General features: G+C 42.0%; 1 protein-coding gene across 2 annotated transcripts in view; it reads right to left on the bottom strand.

Annotated features, from left to right (window-relative positions):
• The window catches only part of LOC139059953 (mitochondrial carnitine/acylcarnitine carrier protein-like), a 29,935-nt gene extending 15,826 nt beyond the window's left edge, over positions 1 to 14,109 (bottom strand). Inside the window, exons 1-3 of one of the 2 annotated variants that reach the window (XM_070538604.1) lie at positions 13,798 to 14,109; positions 1,351 to 1,443; positions 157 to 284 (exon numbers count right to left, since the gene is read on the bottom strand). In XM_070538604.1, the coding sequence (XP_070394705.1) occupies positions 157 to 284; positions 1,351 to 1,443; positions 13,798 to 13,899 (323 nt within the window). In that variant the 5' untranslated portion in view covers positions 13,900 to 14,109. Of the gene's footprint in view, positions 1 to 156; positions 285 to 1,350; positions 1,444 to 12,993; positions 13,523 to 13,797 lie in introns of those variants that run through there. The other variant, XM_070538605.1, reaches the window with a different exon arrangement.
• Positions 14,110 to 14,302: the final 193 nt, after the last annotated feature.

Raw genomic sequence — 14,302 nt, 5'->3', positions numbered from 1 at the left:
CTGGGTGCACGTTAAAAAATCCAAGGTAGTCAAAAATAATTTCAGAGCCCTCCACTGTGGCTGCCATAGCATGTGCCACTCGAGGAAACAAAACCACATAATGCGGCATCGGTCATCATCAAATAAACCGTGCTTGCGCCACTTCCCCCAGCTTACGTGAGCTCTTCTTCGGGGTGCTTCTGCTGGATCTTCTTGCCAATTCCAAATCCAAGGAAACAGACAGCAAACATGGGTGTCACTCCCGTGAGGGGCGCAGCCATACCTTTGTAGAGCCCAAGGAAACCCTATATGGCATGAAAATAAAACAACAGAATTCCTACGCGCTGACCATTATTTCACCGCTCAATAAAAGAAGAAACTCAGTAAAAGAGGACAGGCGAATGCACAGCACAATAAAATATCATCATTATGCTACAATTCCTGCCCTTTTACATGAGTGACTGCATACTTTGGATCTGACAGAGGAAGTCATCATTACACAACTCCATCATGGACCTTCTTTGTGGCAGGGGTCTGCATGCCTCTCCCACGCATGAGAAAGGCATTTTGCACACTTTATGAGGCATATGTCTGGCAGATTGTGGACAACAGCTTCATTTATCGCGATGTGCATGGTGTGTAGACTGTTTTATGCGTACTCTTCTTGTCTGCATACATGCTTCGCATGTGCAGTCTTCCGTTCTTATTCGTGCATGTGTTGAAAAGCTAGCAGGTATATCAGAGTAAGGCTCCTTGCTTTTTCTACGTAGTATGACTCAAGTACAAATTTTTATTACCAGAAGATAATAAAACAGCTATACTCTCAAACTTGTAGTGCGGAATTTTAGGATGACACTAAAACACACAAAATGACTGGCACAAGCACTATACTTGTACATATTTTGTGTGTTTCAGTGTCGTCCTAAAATTTTGCACTAAAAGTCTAAGAGTATGGAGTACCAACTAGCCCAAACCACCGCTTTTCTCAAATAGCTAGATACAAATTTATGCAACCTTGCGAGGACAATGTGGCTGAGTATCACCAGAAAATAAAAAACAAAAATATCTAAGGTGTTCTCTATATAAATTTATGACACAAACAGTAACAATAGCCATGCTCATGAAGTCGCTGACTACCTAAGAAACACTTTAAAAAGAAGACAGAGGTTCAGAGGAAGATGAAGACAAAGTTTTAACAGAGGTCGAACAAGGGATGTTGCTGGAGCCAATGTTTCAACAAGCTTCATAAATGAAGCAGATTCAAGCAGATCTTGACAAAGATGAGTTCTCGTGTCAAAACATTGGCTACAGCAACACCTCTTGTTCAAAGAGCTTCAAAGAACACAATCACATAAAGGGTGCCATGCTTACCTCTTTCACTACAGTTTTCTTGGCACAGTCAAAGGTACCCGTATAGCGTGGGCTTTCTCCAGGACCTGGCTTCGGCATAGTCTGGAGCCGTACCTGTTGAAAAGGAATGCAACTATTTGTCTGAAAGAAAGAACACTTACCACAAACATAAGCGTGGTGGATGACAGACTGCTAAAGTGACATTGCTGAGGGCAGGAAGTGAAATTGTGTTATAGTGGTTGGAACAGACGTTCACCAAAATATAAAGAGAAGAAACTTGAAATTTTGGGGCCTTCGTATTCTTTCGTGATAAAACATAGTTTTATTATTATTATCATTATTAGGTCAAGCAGCATTGTTATTTAGCAGGCTTTGGCTGCGTTTAGTCACATCCCATTAGTGAGTAGCTTGTAGCTGTCTTGTCAAATTTTTTTGAAAGATCTGCAACAAGGAAAAGTGTGGACCCTGTCCAAGGCATTTTGTTCAACACAGGTCCTGTAATAATCCTGATGGTAAACGTAGACAACAGATTTACAATTGCTTGTTTCACAGTCTATCTATTCATAGCTCTGTGATCTGCAATCTCATTATCGAAGCAACATTATAAAAATTTGCCCCCACCTCAAAAAAGAACTAATTATGACCAGATCCTTTTTTGCTGTTTATATTTTGGTGAGAAGTGGCTGCTTCAATCACTAGACCACATGTCCCATGCACACCAAATGAGAATTTTGTCGAATTCTTCACCATTAAAGAAGTGAAACCAGGAGGCATGCTGCTCAATGTGGTGCAGTACGTACCAAATGAGGACACTACATGTCCCACCTCAGCAATTCTGCACAGCACAGCTGCAGCTGAGTGTAGGTGAGGACAATGCCCTACAGGACATCTTAAGGTGGCGAGCTGGCTCATTCCACACTTACTCAGATATGCACTTAATCGTGTCGATATGCGCTTAATAGTGTCGATCGAGTCTCTGTGTGAAAAGAATGATGAGAATGATAAGCATGATTCAGTCAGAAGTGCAGCAAGGCAATGATTTAGTTGATTTAATGTGACCTATACATGTACCAACATTACCAAGCAAGTTTGCAAGGATCACTTAACTCCCTTCTCCACACAAACATCACATCACAGCCATCCCTATTACACCTATCACCCCATGACAATCCCTATGGCCTTATCTGTTCCTTCTAATGGTTTTCCACATAAAAATTAACGCTCTCTTGCGGGAATCAGATCACCCCACCACAGGATGCTCAATCTCCACTCCGACCTTGACTCGTGTCCGACGCATTCAACTGGCACTTTACATAGTCAGCTAGTGTGCCACATAGTCTACTGGTGTCCTGCCTGTGAGGGCGCTCGGCACTCTTGCGTCCCCTGATGTTCATCTGCCCCGCATGGTTATCGCATCTTCCGATGTTCGGCCTTCCCGCATGACACATACGCGATGGTGGAAGTCGGAGTCGTAGAGTCAACAACGAGAGATGGCGGGAGCGTTCCAATGCTAGCGCCACCTGACAGCATGGATAACTTGAGCATAGAGGAGGCTATGCTGGAGCGTAACTTTCTTCCTTCAACTGCGGGACACCACCACATGAAATCGTTGGTATTGCTGGTTTGCTGGTGGTATCGTCTTGTGTTCGGCATCCTAATGTGGTAGCGGCATTGAAAAACACGATCGCTCGATCGGATGCGTTTCCCTTTGCGGGGATGCAACTATGAATGACTCAGGCATCAATGTCGGGTGTTGTGGCAAGTAGAACTTAATTACTGAGACTGCCTTCATCATCATCAGACTATTTTTGTCCACTGCAGGACGAAGGTCTCTCCCTGCAATCTCCAATTACCCTTGCCCTGTGACAACTGATTCCAATTTGTTCCTGCGAATTTCCTAATTTAATCACCCTACCTAGTCTTCTGCCGTCCTCGACTGCACTTACATTCTCCTGGCACCCATTCTGTAACTCTAATTGTCCACTCGTTATCCATGCTGCACATTACATGGCCTGCCCAGCTCCATTTATTTCTCAATTGTCAATTAGAATATCAGCTATCCCCATTTGCTCTCTGATCTACGCTGTTCTCTTCCAGTCTCTTAGCATTACGTCTAACATTTTTCGTTCCATCGCTCTTTGTGTGGTCCTCAACTTGTTCTTGACCTTTTTCAACCTCCTTTAAGTTTCTGCCCCATATGCTAGCACCAGTAGAATGCAGTGACTGTACACCTTATTCTCAATGATAGTAGTAAGCTCCCAATCAGGATCTAGCAATGCCTGCCGTATGCACCCCAAACCATTTTTATTCTTCTGTAAATTTCCTTCTCATGATCAGGGTCCCTTCTGAGTAATTGACTTAGATAAACCTACTCCTTCATGGACTCACGGGGCTGACTGGCAATCTTGAACTCTTGTTTCATTGCCAGGCTATTGGACATTATCTTTGTCTTCAGCATATTAATCCTCAACCCCACTCTTACACTTTCTCTGTTAAAGTCCTCAATAATTTGTTGTAATTCGTCCCCAGCACTGCTGAACAGGACAATGTCATCTGCAAACCGAAGGTTGCCGAGATATTTGCTGTTGATCCTCACTCCTAAGCCTTCCCAGTTTATTGGCTTGAATACTTCTGCCAAGCATGCAATGAATAGCATTGGAGAGATTGCGTCTCCTTGCCTGACCCCTTTCTTTATAGGTATCTTTATACTTTTCTTGTGGAGAACCAAGATAGCTGTGCTGTCTTGATAGATATTTCCCAAGATATTTAAGTATGTCTCCTGTACTCCTTGATTACATAATGCCTCTATGACTGCTAGTATCTCTACTGAATCAAATGCCTTTTCATAATCTATAAAAGCCATATATAGAGGTTGATTGTACTCTGCTGATTTCTCTATTACCTGATTGATGACATAGATGTGATCCATCGTAGAGTATCCCTTCCTGAAGCCAGCCTGTTCTCTTGGTTGACTGAAGTCAAATGTTGCCATTATTTTACAGAAAATTATTTTGGTGAATACTTTACAATACTGAAAATAGGCTCATGGGCCTATACTTTCTCAATTTTTTATAACGTCTCCCTTTTTGTGGATTAGTATAATGTAGGCATTCCTCCAGCTCTCTGGAACCTTTGAAGTCGTGAGGTATTTAGTATAAAGGGCATACATATAACTGTAGTCATGGGTGACTTCAATGCGAAAGTGGAGAAAAAGCAGGCTGGTGATCAAGCAATTGGCAACTATGGCACAGATTCTAGGAACACTAGAATCTAGTGTTTCAAGTTTTTCAAGCATGATATCTCCTCCATATTTGATAAAGTCAAGTGTTATTCCATCTTCTCCTGCTGCTTTTCTCCTGGTCATGTCTTTCAATGCTTTTCTAACTTCATCAATGGTTATAGAGGGAGCCTCGGTATCCTGATCATTATTACTTCAAATGGCAGTAGCGTGGCTATTCTGGGTACTGTACAGGTCAGTATAAAATTCTTCTGCTGCTTTTACTATGTCTTTGAAATTTCTGATGATATTACCCTGCTTATCTTTCAGAGCATACATCTTGGCTTGTCCTATGCCAAGTTTTCTTCTCACTGATTTCATGCTGCATGCTTGTTTCACTGCTTCCTCAGCCTTCCTTACGTTATAATTTCAAATATATCCCTTACTTTCTCCTTGTTGATCAGTTTTGACAGTTCTGCGAATTCTATCTGGTCTCTTGAACTGGACACTTTCATACTTTGTTGTTTCTTTATTAGGTCCTTTGTTATTTGGGAGAGCTTACCTACTGGTTGCTTTAGTGCCTTGGCTCTCACTTCAATTGCTGCATCTGAAGCCAGCCTAGTAACGGTTTCATTCATTACCTCTATGTCATCTTCATCTCTGTTCTAAAGCTGCATATTTGTTTGCAAGCACAAGCCTGAATTGGTATGCTTTTACCCATACTGCATCTAGGTTGGCCTGCTTCTTCTTGACTTATTTTACTCTTTCTCTCTTCGTATTGAGGGAAATTCTAGCCCTCACTAACGTATGATCACTGCACCTTTACTCTACCTAACACATCTACATCCTGCACTATGCTGGGATCAGCAGAGAGAATGAAATCTATTCCATTTCTTGTTTCTCCATTAGGGCTTTTCCAGGTCTGCTTCCTATTGCTAGGCTTCTTGAAGAAGGTATTCATTATTCAGAGCATATTCTTTTCCGCTAATTCCACCAACATCTCTACTGTAGTGTTCCTAGAATCTGTGCAATAGTTGCCAATTGCTTGTTCACCAGCCTGCTTTTTCTCCACTTTCGCATTGAAGTCGCCCATGACTACAGTATATGGAGTTTTCACTTTTCTCATCGCTAATTCAACATCTTCATAAAACTGTTAGATTTCTTCATCATCATGACTGGAGGTTGGAGCGTAGGCTTGTACTAGCTTTAATATATACCTCCTGCTTAGCTTTATTAGGACTACTGCTACCCTCTCATTAAGGCTGTAGAATTTGTCAACGTTGCCAACTATGTCATTATAAATTAGAGATCCTACTCCGTATTGTTCCTTGTCTGGAACTCCTCTGTAGCAGAGGACGTGGCCACTAATCAGCAATGTATAAGCCTCACCAGTTCTTTTAACTTAAGTAAGGCCAGTAGTATCACACGCAATGCCTGATAGTTCCTCAAATAGTCCTGTTAAGCTAGCTTCACAGGAGAGGGTTCCTGTGTTGAATGTTGCCAGGTTCAGTTTCCAGTGGCAGCCTGTCCGAGTCCAGAGATTCTTAGCACCCTCTGCAGCATCGCAGGTTTGACCACCGCCTTGGTTATGTGCTTCGCAGCTGCTGGGGACTGAGGGCCATGGGTTAATTGTAGGAGTCATGAGGGAGGTAGTGGCCGAATACTGCACTAGGGAGGCCAATTCCTGTTCTGGTGAGGGAGCGTATTTTGTTGAAGCTTAGCGGGCCTTCCTAATTTGGTTACACCTGGACTAGTCTAGCCCCACAGACTCTTGGCATTTCTTTTTTTTTTTTTTTTGGCCAATGTTAGGCGCCACTCCAAGCCTGAAGTTGTAGTGAATTGGAGCAGGTTCACAAAATATATATATATATGTAGTAGGCAAAGAGGGATTCTTCAGGCTACCTTTCAAACGTAAAGAACTTGAGTGGTGCTACAAGGTAAACAGAACAAGTATTTAATTTCGACAGTTTCATCTTCATCAGGGTTTACAAAAAAATGGCAGTTCGGCCCTGGTAGTGAAGACACTAGACTGGGTGCCCGGTTGTTCTTACGGTTTGATGTATGTAAGAACGACCGGGCACCCGGTCTAGTGTCTTCACTACCAGGGCCGGACTGCCATTTTTTTTGTAAACCCTGATGAAGATCGGTCCACCGATCGAAACTGTCGAAATTAAATACTTGTTCTGTTTACCTTGTAGCACCACTCAAGTTCTTTATATATATATATATATATTCGCTGAAGAACTGTTGCTTTCACTTCGGCCGGCTGGCATTCTTGTACAGAAGGAGCAATAAATGCCCCTTTTGTGTTCACACAACTGTTATGCTGTTTCCATCATTTACAAGGGCACATGAGATCCCAACACTCCACACGGTAATATTCACATGTCTGGAAACTGCCTGACCACCGGTGATAAATTTCAAGTAAATTCTCTCCCTCAACCACTACAGTGAAAATCTTGCAGCCTTAGAGGCCTACAACAATCATCACTTCTGTGAGCAGAGGTTGCTTGAACACACGCAATTCCACACATATGCCAGTGCTAATGGCAGGAAATCATCAAACATATGATATGCTAGAAAGAGAATAGGAACTGGGTGCAAGAAGCAACAATTGCTGCTGTGTAACAAGTATTTGCCACAGAAGGTGCAATGTCTTTAGGACAGCGTTGATAGTTGTGCAACCTAAAATGTGAGCTCTAATCCCCCCTCCCTCTTTCTTTTCTCCTTGATAGCTGAATGCAACTACGATGAGGGGCAAAGTGGGACTTAAAGGGTGATGGTGAGAGTGCCTTAGATCAATTTGTTTCATTGTTAGCTTAATAATTAAGGCAGGAAAAGCTGGTAAACATTTGACAGTGCATTAAACATGGCTAACAAAGAACATAAGGAGCTGGCAGTTGGCACTGTTACTGTTTTTGTTTGTCCATGCTTCTTGCAACATTCCAAAATTATTTTTTGTAGACTCGCTCCGAGTGGGCTGCTATGGAAGCTGATGGTTGTACTAGCTGCACACTTTAGTTCATAATTTTGTTATTTTTCAATAACTAAAGTAACCACTTTCATAGGTAGAACATACGACACAATAACCCTCAGTTTTGTGCAACAACTATGGTTCAACACCTTGCACAAGTCATCAGAGCTAACAGAGTAATAAAACTGAATTAGCTTCAGTTTATTCACGTAAGTCAGTAGTCTACATTCATACCAAAATATACAGGAGGAGGCACCAGAGCATAGAACATATGGGGACCTACTGTCCTGAGTGCATTTAAAAGCAGTGAATGCAAGAATACAAACTGAATAGAAACTATAGTATTCAAAGTGTAAATTGTAACAGTAACAAATAACAAATAATGATCAGGCAACTTTCAAAATACATAAAATACTGGCAACATCTAAAAATATAAGTTTTGCAATAACAGGTAAAATATAACGCACCATATATCAGGACTTAGCTATAGTAGAAAAGAATGTAATACTTCTTTTTAGGTGTGCAATGATGGAAACTGAAATTGAAAATGCCTTCAGTAACGAGTGCATTTCTAAAAAGACATCCTGGTATACACACCAACGTCTGCATTTAATTCATTAAAAAGTAATGCACGTCATATACACATACAGTATAGCAGAATACTGCATCACTAGGGTACGTATGCAGTCACATGGCTTATCGTCTGAGTGGTAGGGCATGCTGCCAAATCTCGCACGCAACCCATATCCTATGTTCTCTCTGCTCTGGACTATCTTTAGGCCAACACTCCCTCTGCTTAAATCAGTTACAATTATCTTGACATCTTCCAGGTCATTCACCACCCATGACAACCTTCTGCAAGCAAGCTCATTCATTGCTCTACTTAACCGATGGATATAGGCTTGCAAACAGTGAGGATGTAATAAGGAAGAGATAGTGGTCAGGCTAGTAACACCAACCTTCATGCACTTCTGCTTTACTTCCACTTCTACGCAGGTGAAGTCCTAATATCATGTGTAGGTCAAATGAGATGTGCAGGGAAGTTCACTTGCAGAATTTCGTATATACCCTGTTCACCCCAAGTTTACCAACTGCAACAAGTGTAGCTGTTAATTTAAGACCTGTAGGCATGATGGGAAATTGCAATTCCAGTAGAAATGTAAGTGATGCATACATGTTTTAAAAATCACACAATTTTATGCCCCTTCAAGCATTTGACAGAAGTAAGAGAAGAATATAAAGTTTTCACAGACATCTTTGTGGGGGAAGCGAATGGTTAAAAGGCCTTGCTGAGGGCTTAACTGCTATGCAATTGATATTAGAAATAGTTAATTTATGGAGCTTATAACATCCTACAATGTGCACCTATATCTAAGTATATGAGGGTTCCTGTGTTCTGCCCCCTTCAGAATGTGGCCACAGTGGTCAGGAATCGAACCCACAACCTCCTGTTCGACAGCACAATGTGGTTGATACGAGTGATTGCAGTGCTTAAGTTGCAAATGGTGAAAGGTAAATAATGCTACAAATGGAAAGCATGAGGAAGAATACCTGCTTTCACTTGCTTAGTTGAGGACTGTGTCATCAACCATATCCATATAGGTCATCAACCACATACCTTCATTTAGAAGTGCCACACAGTTACACTATTTCAAAATAAAAGAATAGGCACGAAAAAAAAATTGAAATAAATTATTATCAGATGATAAGACTGTGCATGGCGCTGTAATATGTGCAAACAACCAGGCGATAATTTTTAGAACACCCAACTTTTTTAACTAACAGTTAAAAAAATAACTGCCTATAATTTGCTACAAAGGGAGAACGTTAATCGGTAGCAATGGTATGGTATAGCTAGCCAGTCAAATATACTGAATTTGATGTAATAGTTCTGCACAAACCTGCAAGGTGGAGAGAATTAATTAATAAAGGGAAAATGAGACATCCACCCAAACGTAGCCAAGTGCTACAAAGGGAACCCATACAAGTTCCTCGAAAGAAAAGTTTCGCAGTTGAAGAAAAATTCATCCTGGTCCGGAACTTGAACCCGCAAGGTTGTTGTGGGTTTTCACAGAACTATTAGGTCAAACTCTTGTCTTTGCTTCTGTGTTGCTGATAAATTCGACTACGCCTGCCATCTGCTAGCTGCCTGGTGAGCTCAGGTGGTAGAGCGGCTGCCCCGGATAGGTGGTGGTCCCGGGTTCGAGTCCCGGACCAGTACGAATTTTTCTTCAACTCCGAAGCTTTTCTTTTGAGGAACACGTATGGGTTTCCTTTGTAGCACTTAGCTACATTTGGGTGGATGTTTCATTTTCCCTTTATTATTATACTGAATTTGATTGCAAGTACTTAAAAGATGGACACTATACCACAAAACAACAAGACACAGGTTCTACTTTGGGTTGTTACTGTGAGTACACTTAATGTCATAAAATACAGAGAATCTACAATAACATGCACAAATGAGTCATCAAAACATAAAGAATGGCAATGGTATGATTCTAAGACTACAGTCGAATCTTATGACATATGTAATCCCAGTTGACCCAAATTGTAGGGCAGTATGAATTTTGAAGAAAAAGATGATGTAATTCACCCAGCTTTTGGTTCGAGTGATTCAAAAGTGAATGAGTGCAGAGTGAGCCATCAGAGATGCTGTAGGATGAAGCTTCAGAGTAATTTTGACCACATGGGATTCTTTAACGTGCACTCAAAGCACAGTAAATGACCATTGTTTTCACATCTCACCCTCATCAGAATGTCGCCACTATGGCGGGGATCAAATGCGCAACCTTGTGTTCAGCAGTGTAGCACCATAATCATTTAACCACTGTGACGAGTCCTTTAGCGATTATTAACTAGACCACCGTAATACCTGCCATTTTGGTTTTAATGTGATTAGCATTCTTTGGAGTCTTCACGCACTTTTCAGTATGTTGGTCCGTATCAAACCTCTTTTACGCTGACATGTGCCCACTGGGTACGTGCCTGAATAGACAACCTGGGCCACTGACCCAGTCATCAAAGTCATGCTCCAGCAAATAACTGACACCCTTCGGCAGCTGCTGCCTTGCTCAAATACACCTGTGGCAAGAGCAGCTGCTGAATCATGCATGCCATAGGCAGTCTCCTGGCTATACTACAGTAGCCTTAACTAGTATATAGGGTCTATATAGTACATAGTAGTATATATATAGTATATTGGGTCATCAACAGCGAATCTGACCAGCAAGCACTATAACATGATTTGGATTTGAATGCCACATGGTGTGAAAAATGGAAAATGTCACTGAATGTAAGAAAGAGTGTCCACGTCACCTTTACCAGGAAGCGCTCACACGACAGCAATCATTGCACTATAAATAATGCTGCTCTTGAACAAGTGTCAGAACATAAATACATAGGTGTATTTTTTTCTGCTGATCTAAGGTGGAACAGACATGTTACTCATGTTAGGAACAAGGCCGTCAGAGCATTAGGTTTCTTGAAACGTAACTTTAGTCATTTGCCACAGAAACTTAGGGAGCAACTGTATTTCACAAATGTCCGCAGTACACTGGAGTATGCGTGTGTTTGCTGGGATCCATATACTACAGAACTTGTAGATAAGCTAGAAAAAGTGCAGAAGAGGGCAGTTCGGTATGTCTTTGGCAATTACGACAGGATGCTTAACATGACAGAAAGCAAAAAAGCATTAAATTGGCATCTTCTTGAACACCGTCGTCGAAATCTCAGATTAAAATTTCTTCATAACATATACCACTCTAAAACGGGGATACCTAGGGAATTGTATTTGTATTTTTAAAAGGCGAGATAACAAATTAAAAATAAGTGAGATTCCTTTTAAAAGCGACGCTTTCCGCTACTCTTTCTTTGTTCGTACTGTAAGAGATTGGAATACTCTACCGCCTGACACTGTCTGTATTTGTTTAAATGATGATTTCTTCCATGCTTTATGAATGTAATTTTGAGTGTTTGTTTATATGAGTTGTACCCTCCCTGCTGTAACGCCTGAATGGCAAAGCAGGTACCCAATAAATAAATAAATAAATAAATAAATAAATAAATAAATAAATAAATAAATAACCCTTCTCCACCAAAAAAATGCATATGCCGTGCAGTGTCCATGTGCATGTTGTACAGAAACAGTATATGCTGTGAAGCAGCTCTTGTCATCATCTTCGTCATGCTACCTTCAACTTCCTACCCTGTCCCTGTTGTTCCCACAAACCCCTTCCTCAACGTGGAGTAGCAAGCTAGAGGCATGTCACTCAGGTCGGCCTCTCCACATTTCTCTAAGTCTTTCTCCCTCTCTCTCTCTTGGCCAATCCTCCAGAGTGGGCGTGTGCCGCTGGGTAGGTGACCAATGGGTAGGTAGCGCAGAACATGACGCAAGGAGTTAAGAAGCCGGCATCGACAACAGTTGAGTACAGAAAAAGAAGTGTACAAAATGGGAGGAGTGCGTGTATTGATTGAGGAACATGGAGTTACAGCGAAAAAAAAAGTATGTCAGTATAACATAAAATTGAATAAGCTGGCTATGTAGAAGTGAAGAATTTGTCACCTGCACTGCTTCAATCCTAACTGCATTAACGAATTAACATCTACACATTCATGATGGGATCATGACATGGGTTCCGCGCAATTTTTTTTTCTTTTTCAATACATTTGTGCATATATTTGTAATTTCTACACGACAGTGTCGTGTAATAATAAGCAACTGAATACAGCAGTTGGCCATCATCATCATCATGTGCGTGTACTGGTGTCGATCTTCACACTATCATCACTTCAAATAAACACTTGGAGAGATTTAATTGCTCCACACCACTGCAAGAAATATATTTGCTTCTGGTCCATGCTGATAGATGGCTTTCAAGGTTATTTCCCTAGCAGATTTCGAACATGATAATAGGAAAATAATGCCTGCAGTACGAGAAGACTGCACATCAGCTCTTCCATCACAAAAGTGATAGCTCATGGGCTTTATCGTTCACTGTATTTGGCAATTCGCAGTTTTAAATGTAGATCATTTTAAAGCACAGGACAGCACTAAAGAGACACTTGTAGCTGGAAAGGTTAGTCAAGAGACTCTCACCTTCTTTTTTTCTTCTCATAGTGATATATATGTCTACATGCATCTATGTTTTAATATATGTGTAATGAATAAAATAACCAATGTTTCCACATTTGTCAATCACTGCATGCTCATCTTATGTGCTTAGGCTGTTGATACGCAGTTTTCCTTCGAAGGGCACATGTTGATTAAACTGTGCATATATTTGTTTGGATAACGAACAAGCAAAGCATCGCTCAACCAATGATATAATGTTGCACCATGTCCATTTCTGACTGTATGCGCACTGACGATTCGAACTATATATGTAACAGATTAAGGTGAGGTGACACACGCATTGTGCACGCAGTCACATTCCGCTCTACTTTGTTTTCCCATGAGATACAATTTAATTACCTTGATGGTATCTAGAGGATGCCCGGAGACCACCGTGCAGACTCCGCCGAAGCCACCGGAGATAAAGTCCTTGAACGGGCTGACTTTGTTTCTCGAACCCATGGTGCTCGCGCGCCGATCGGTTCGGGTCTCTCGAGTTGTACACACACTCGTGAACCCGGTACAGACTTGAATCTATTCACTGAGTGGCCACAAGTTCGAGTGACAATCACGAAAAATCGCGTCAGAGGGGCCAATCTATAGCACTGCTTAAACGCATGGATCAAGACGCGCGGCCATTGAATGAGTGCATGGCCGTTTCTTCTTCCTCTTCTCAGACAGCGGTTGAAAGACGAAGCTGCGGGCGCCTTATCGAAACTGTAACGTTGCAGACGAGATCGAGATAGCAAAAGCGAGTGGCGTACGTCTTCCGGCTCATAACGGGACCAGCAATGCCAACGATAAGGTGTGCAACCTCATCCGAAGTGTCTGCAGCGAACGCTTTCGCGTACCGTCGCGGATCGATTGATTCCCCCTTTCGACACTGCAGCGGATCGAGGCGCCGCGGTTTGTAGCAACAAGTGTTTCCAATGCACGTGCTTCGTATGCCGTCGCGCGCAGAAATTCTTAAGCGGTCACATACATGTACTCTGCCGCGCGTCAACCGGTACAGCGCCGCATCGCTTGCGACAACATCCTTTTAGACAAGCGCTGCATATCTGACAGCTTACATCGGATGACACGTTCGTCTTGGACAGAAATATTAAAGCCACGCGTTGTAATGCCACAACAGACACCTCTGAGACTGCGTTTGGTTCTACTCACCTTAATTGTGTCCAGTGGGTGGCCGGCGAGTATGAGACAAACACCGCCGAAACCACCGGCGAAGAAATCTTTCACGGGGCTGACTTTCCTCTTGTCGGGCATCTTTCTTTCTAGACTTTCTTCCTAGGCTGTGAGCTAGATGCACGTTGACACAGGCTCTCCGATCGCACGTTCTGCACGATTTCTGTAACGCCCTCACTGAGGAGATTCTTATAGATGTGATTGCGGAATATGATAAGTAAGAATCATTCACGATTTTACGAAGACAGGAAAGTGGAAGTGGGCTGGGTCAGGTGGGTTGGTCCTTGCTTCTGTGCCGGCTGCAAAACGAAACCAAACGAAACTAGCAAATAAACATGTTTTTTATCACAAATGCATGTTTACACTCAAAATACGAGATGTAAAAGTGCTTAAATTACATGTAAAAATCTCATTGTAGTGGTTCTAACAATAACGCTCTCTAAAACGCACAGAGTATACCCAGCAATGCGGCTAAGCGGCTTGG

The sequence above is a fragment of the Dermacentor albipictus genome, chromosome 5 (genome assembly GCF_038994185.2).
Source record: "Dermacentor albipictus isolate Rhodes 1998 colony chromosome 5, USDA_Dalb.pri_finalv2, whole genome shotgun sequence".
NCBI lineage: Eukaryota > Metazoa > Arthropoda > Arachnida > Ixodida > Ixodidae > Dermacentor > Dermacentor albipictus.
Note: the sequence above shows the minus strand (reverse complement) of the source record. Positions and strands in the feature narration are given on the sequence as shown.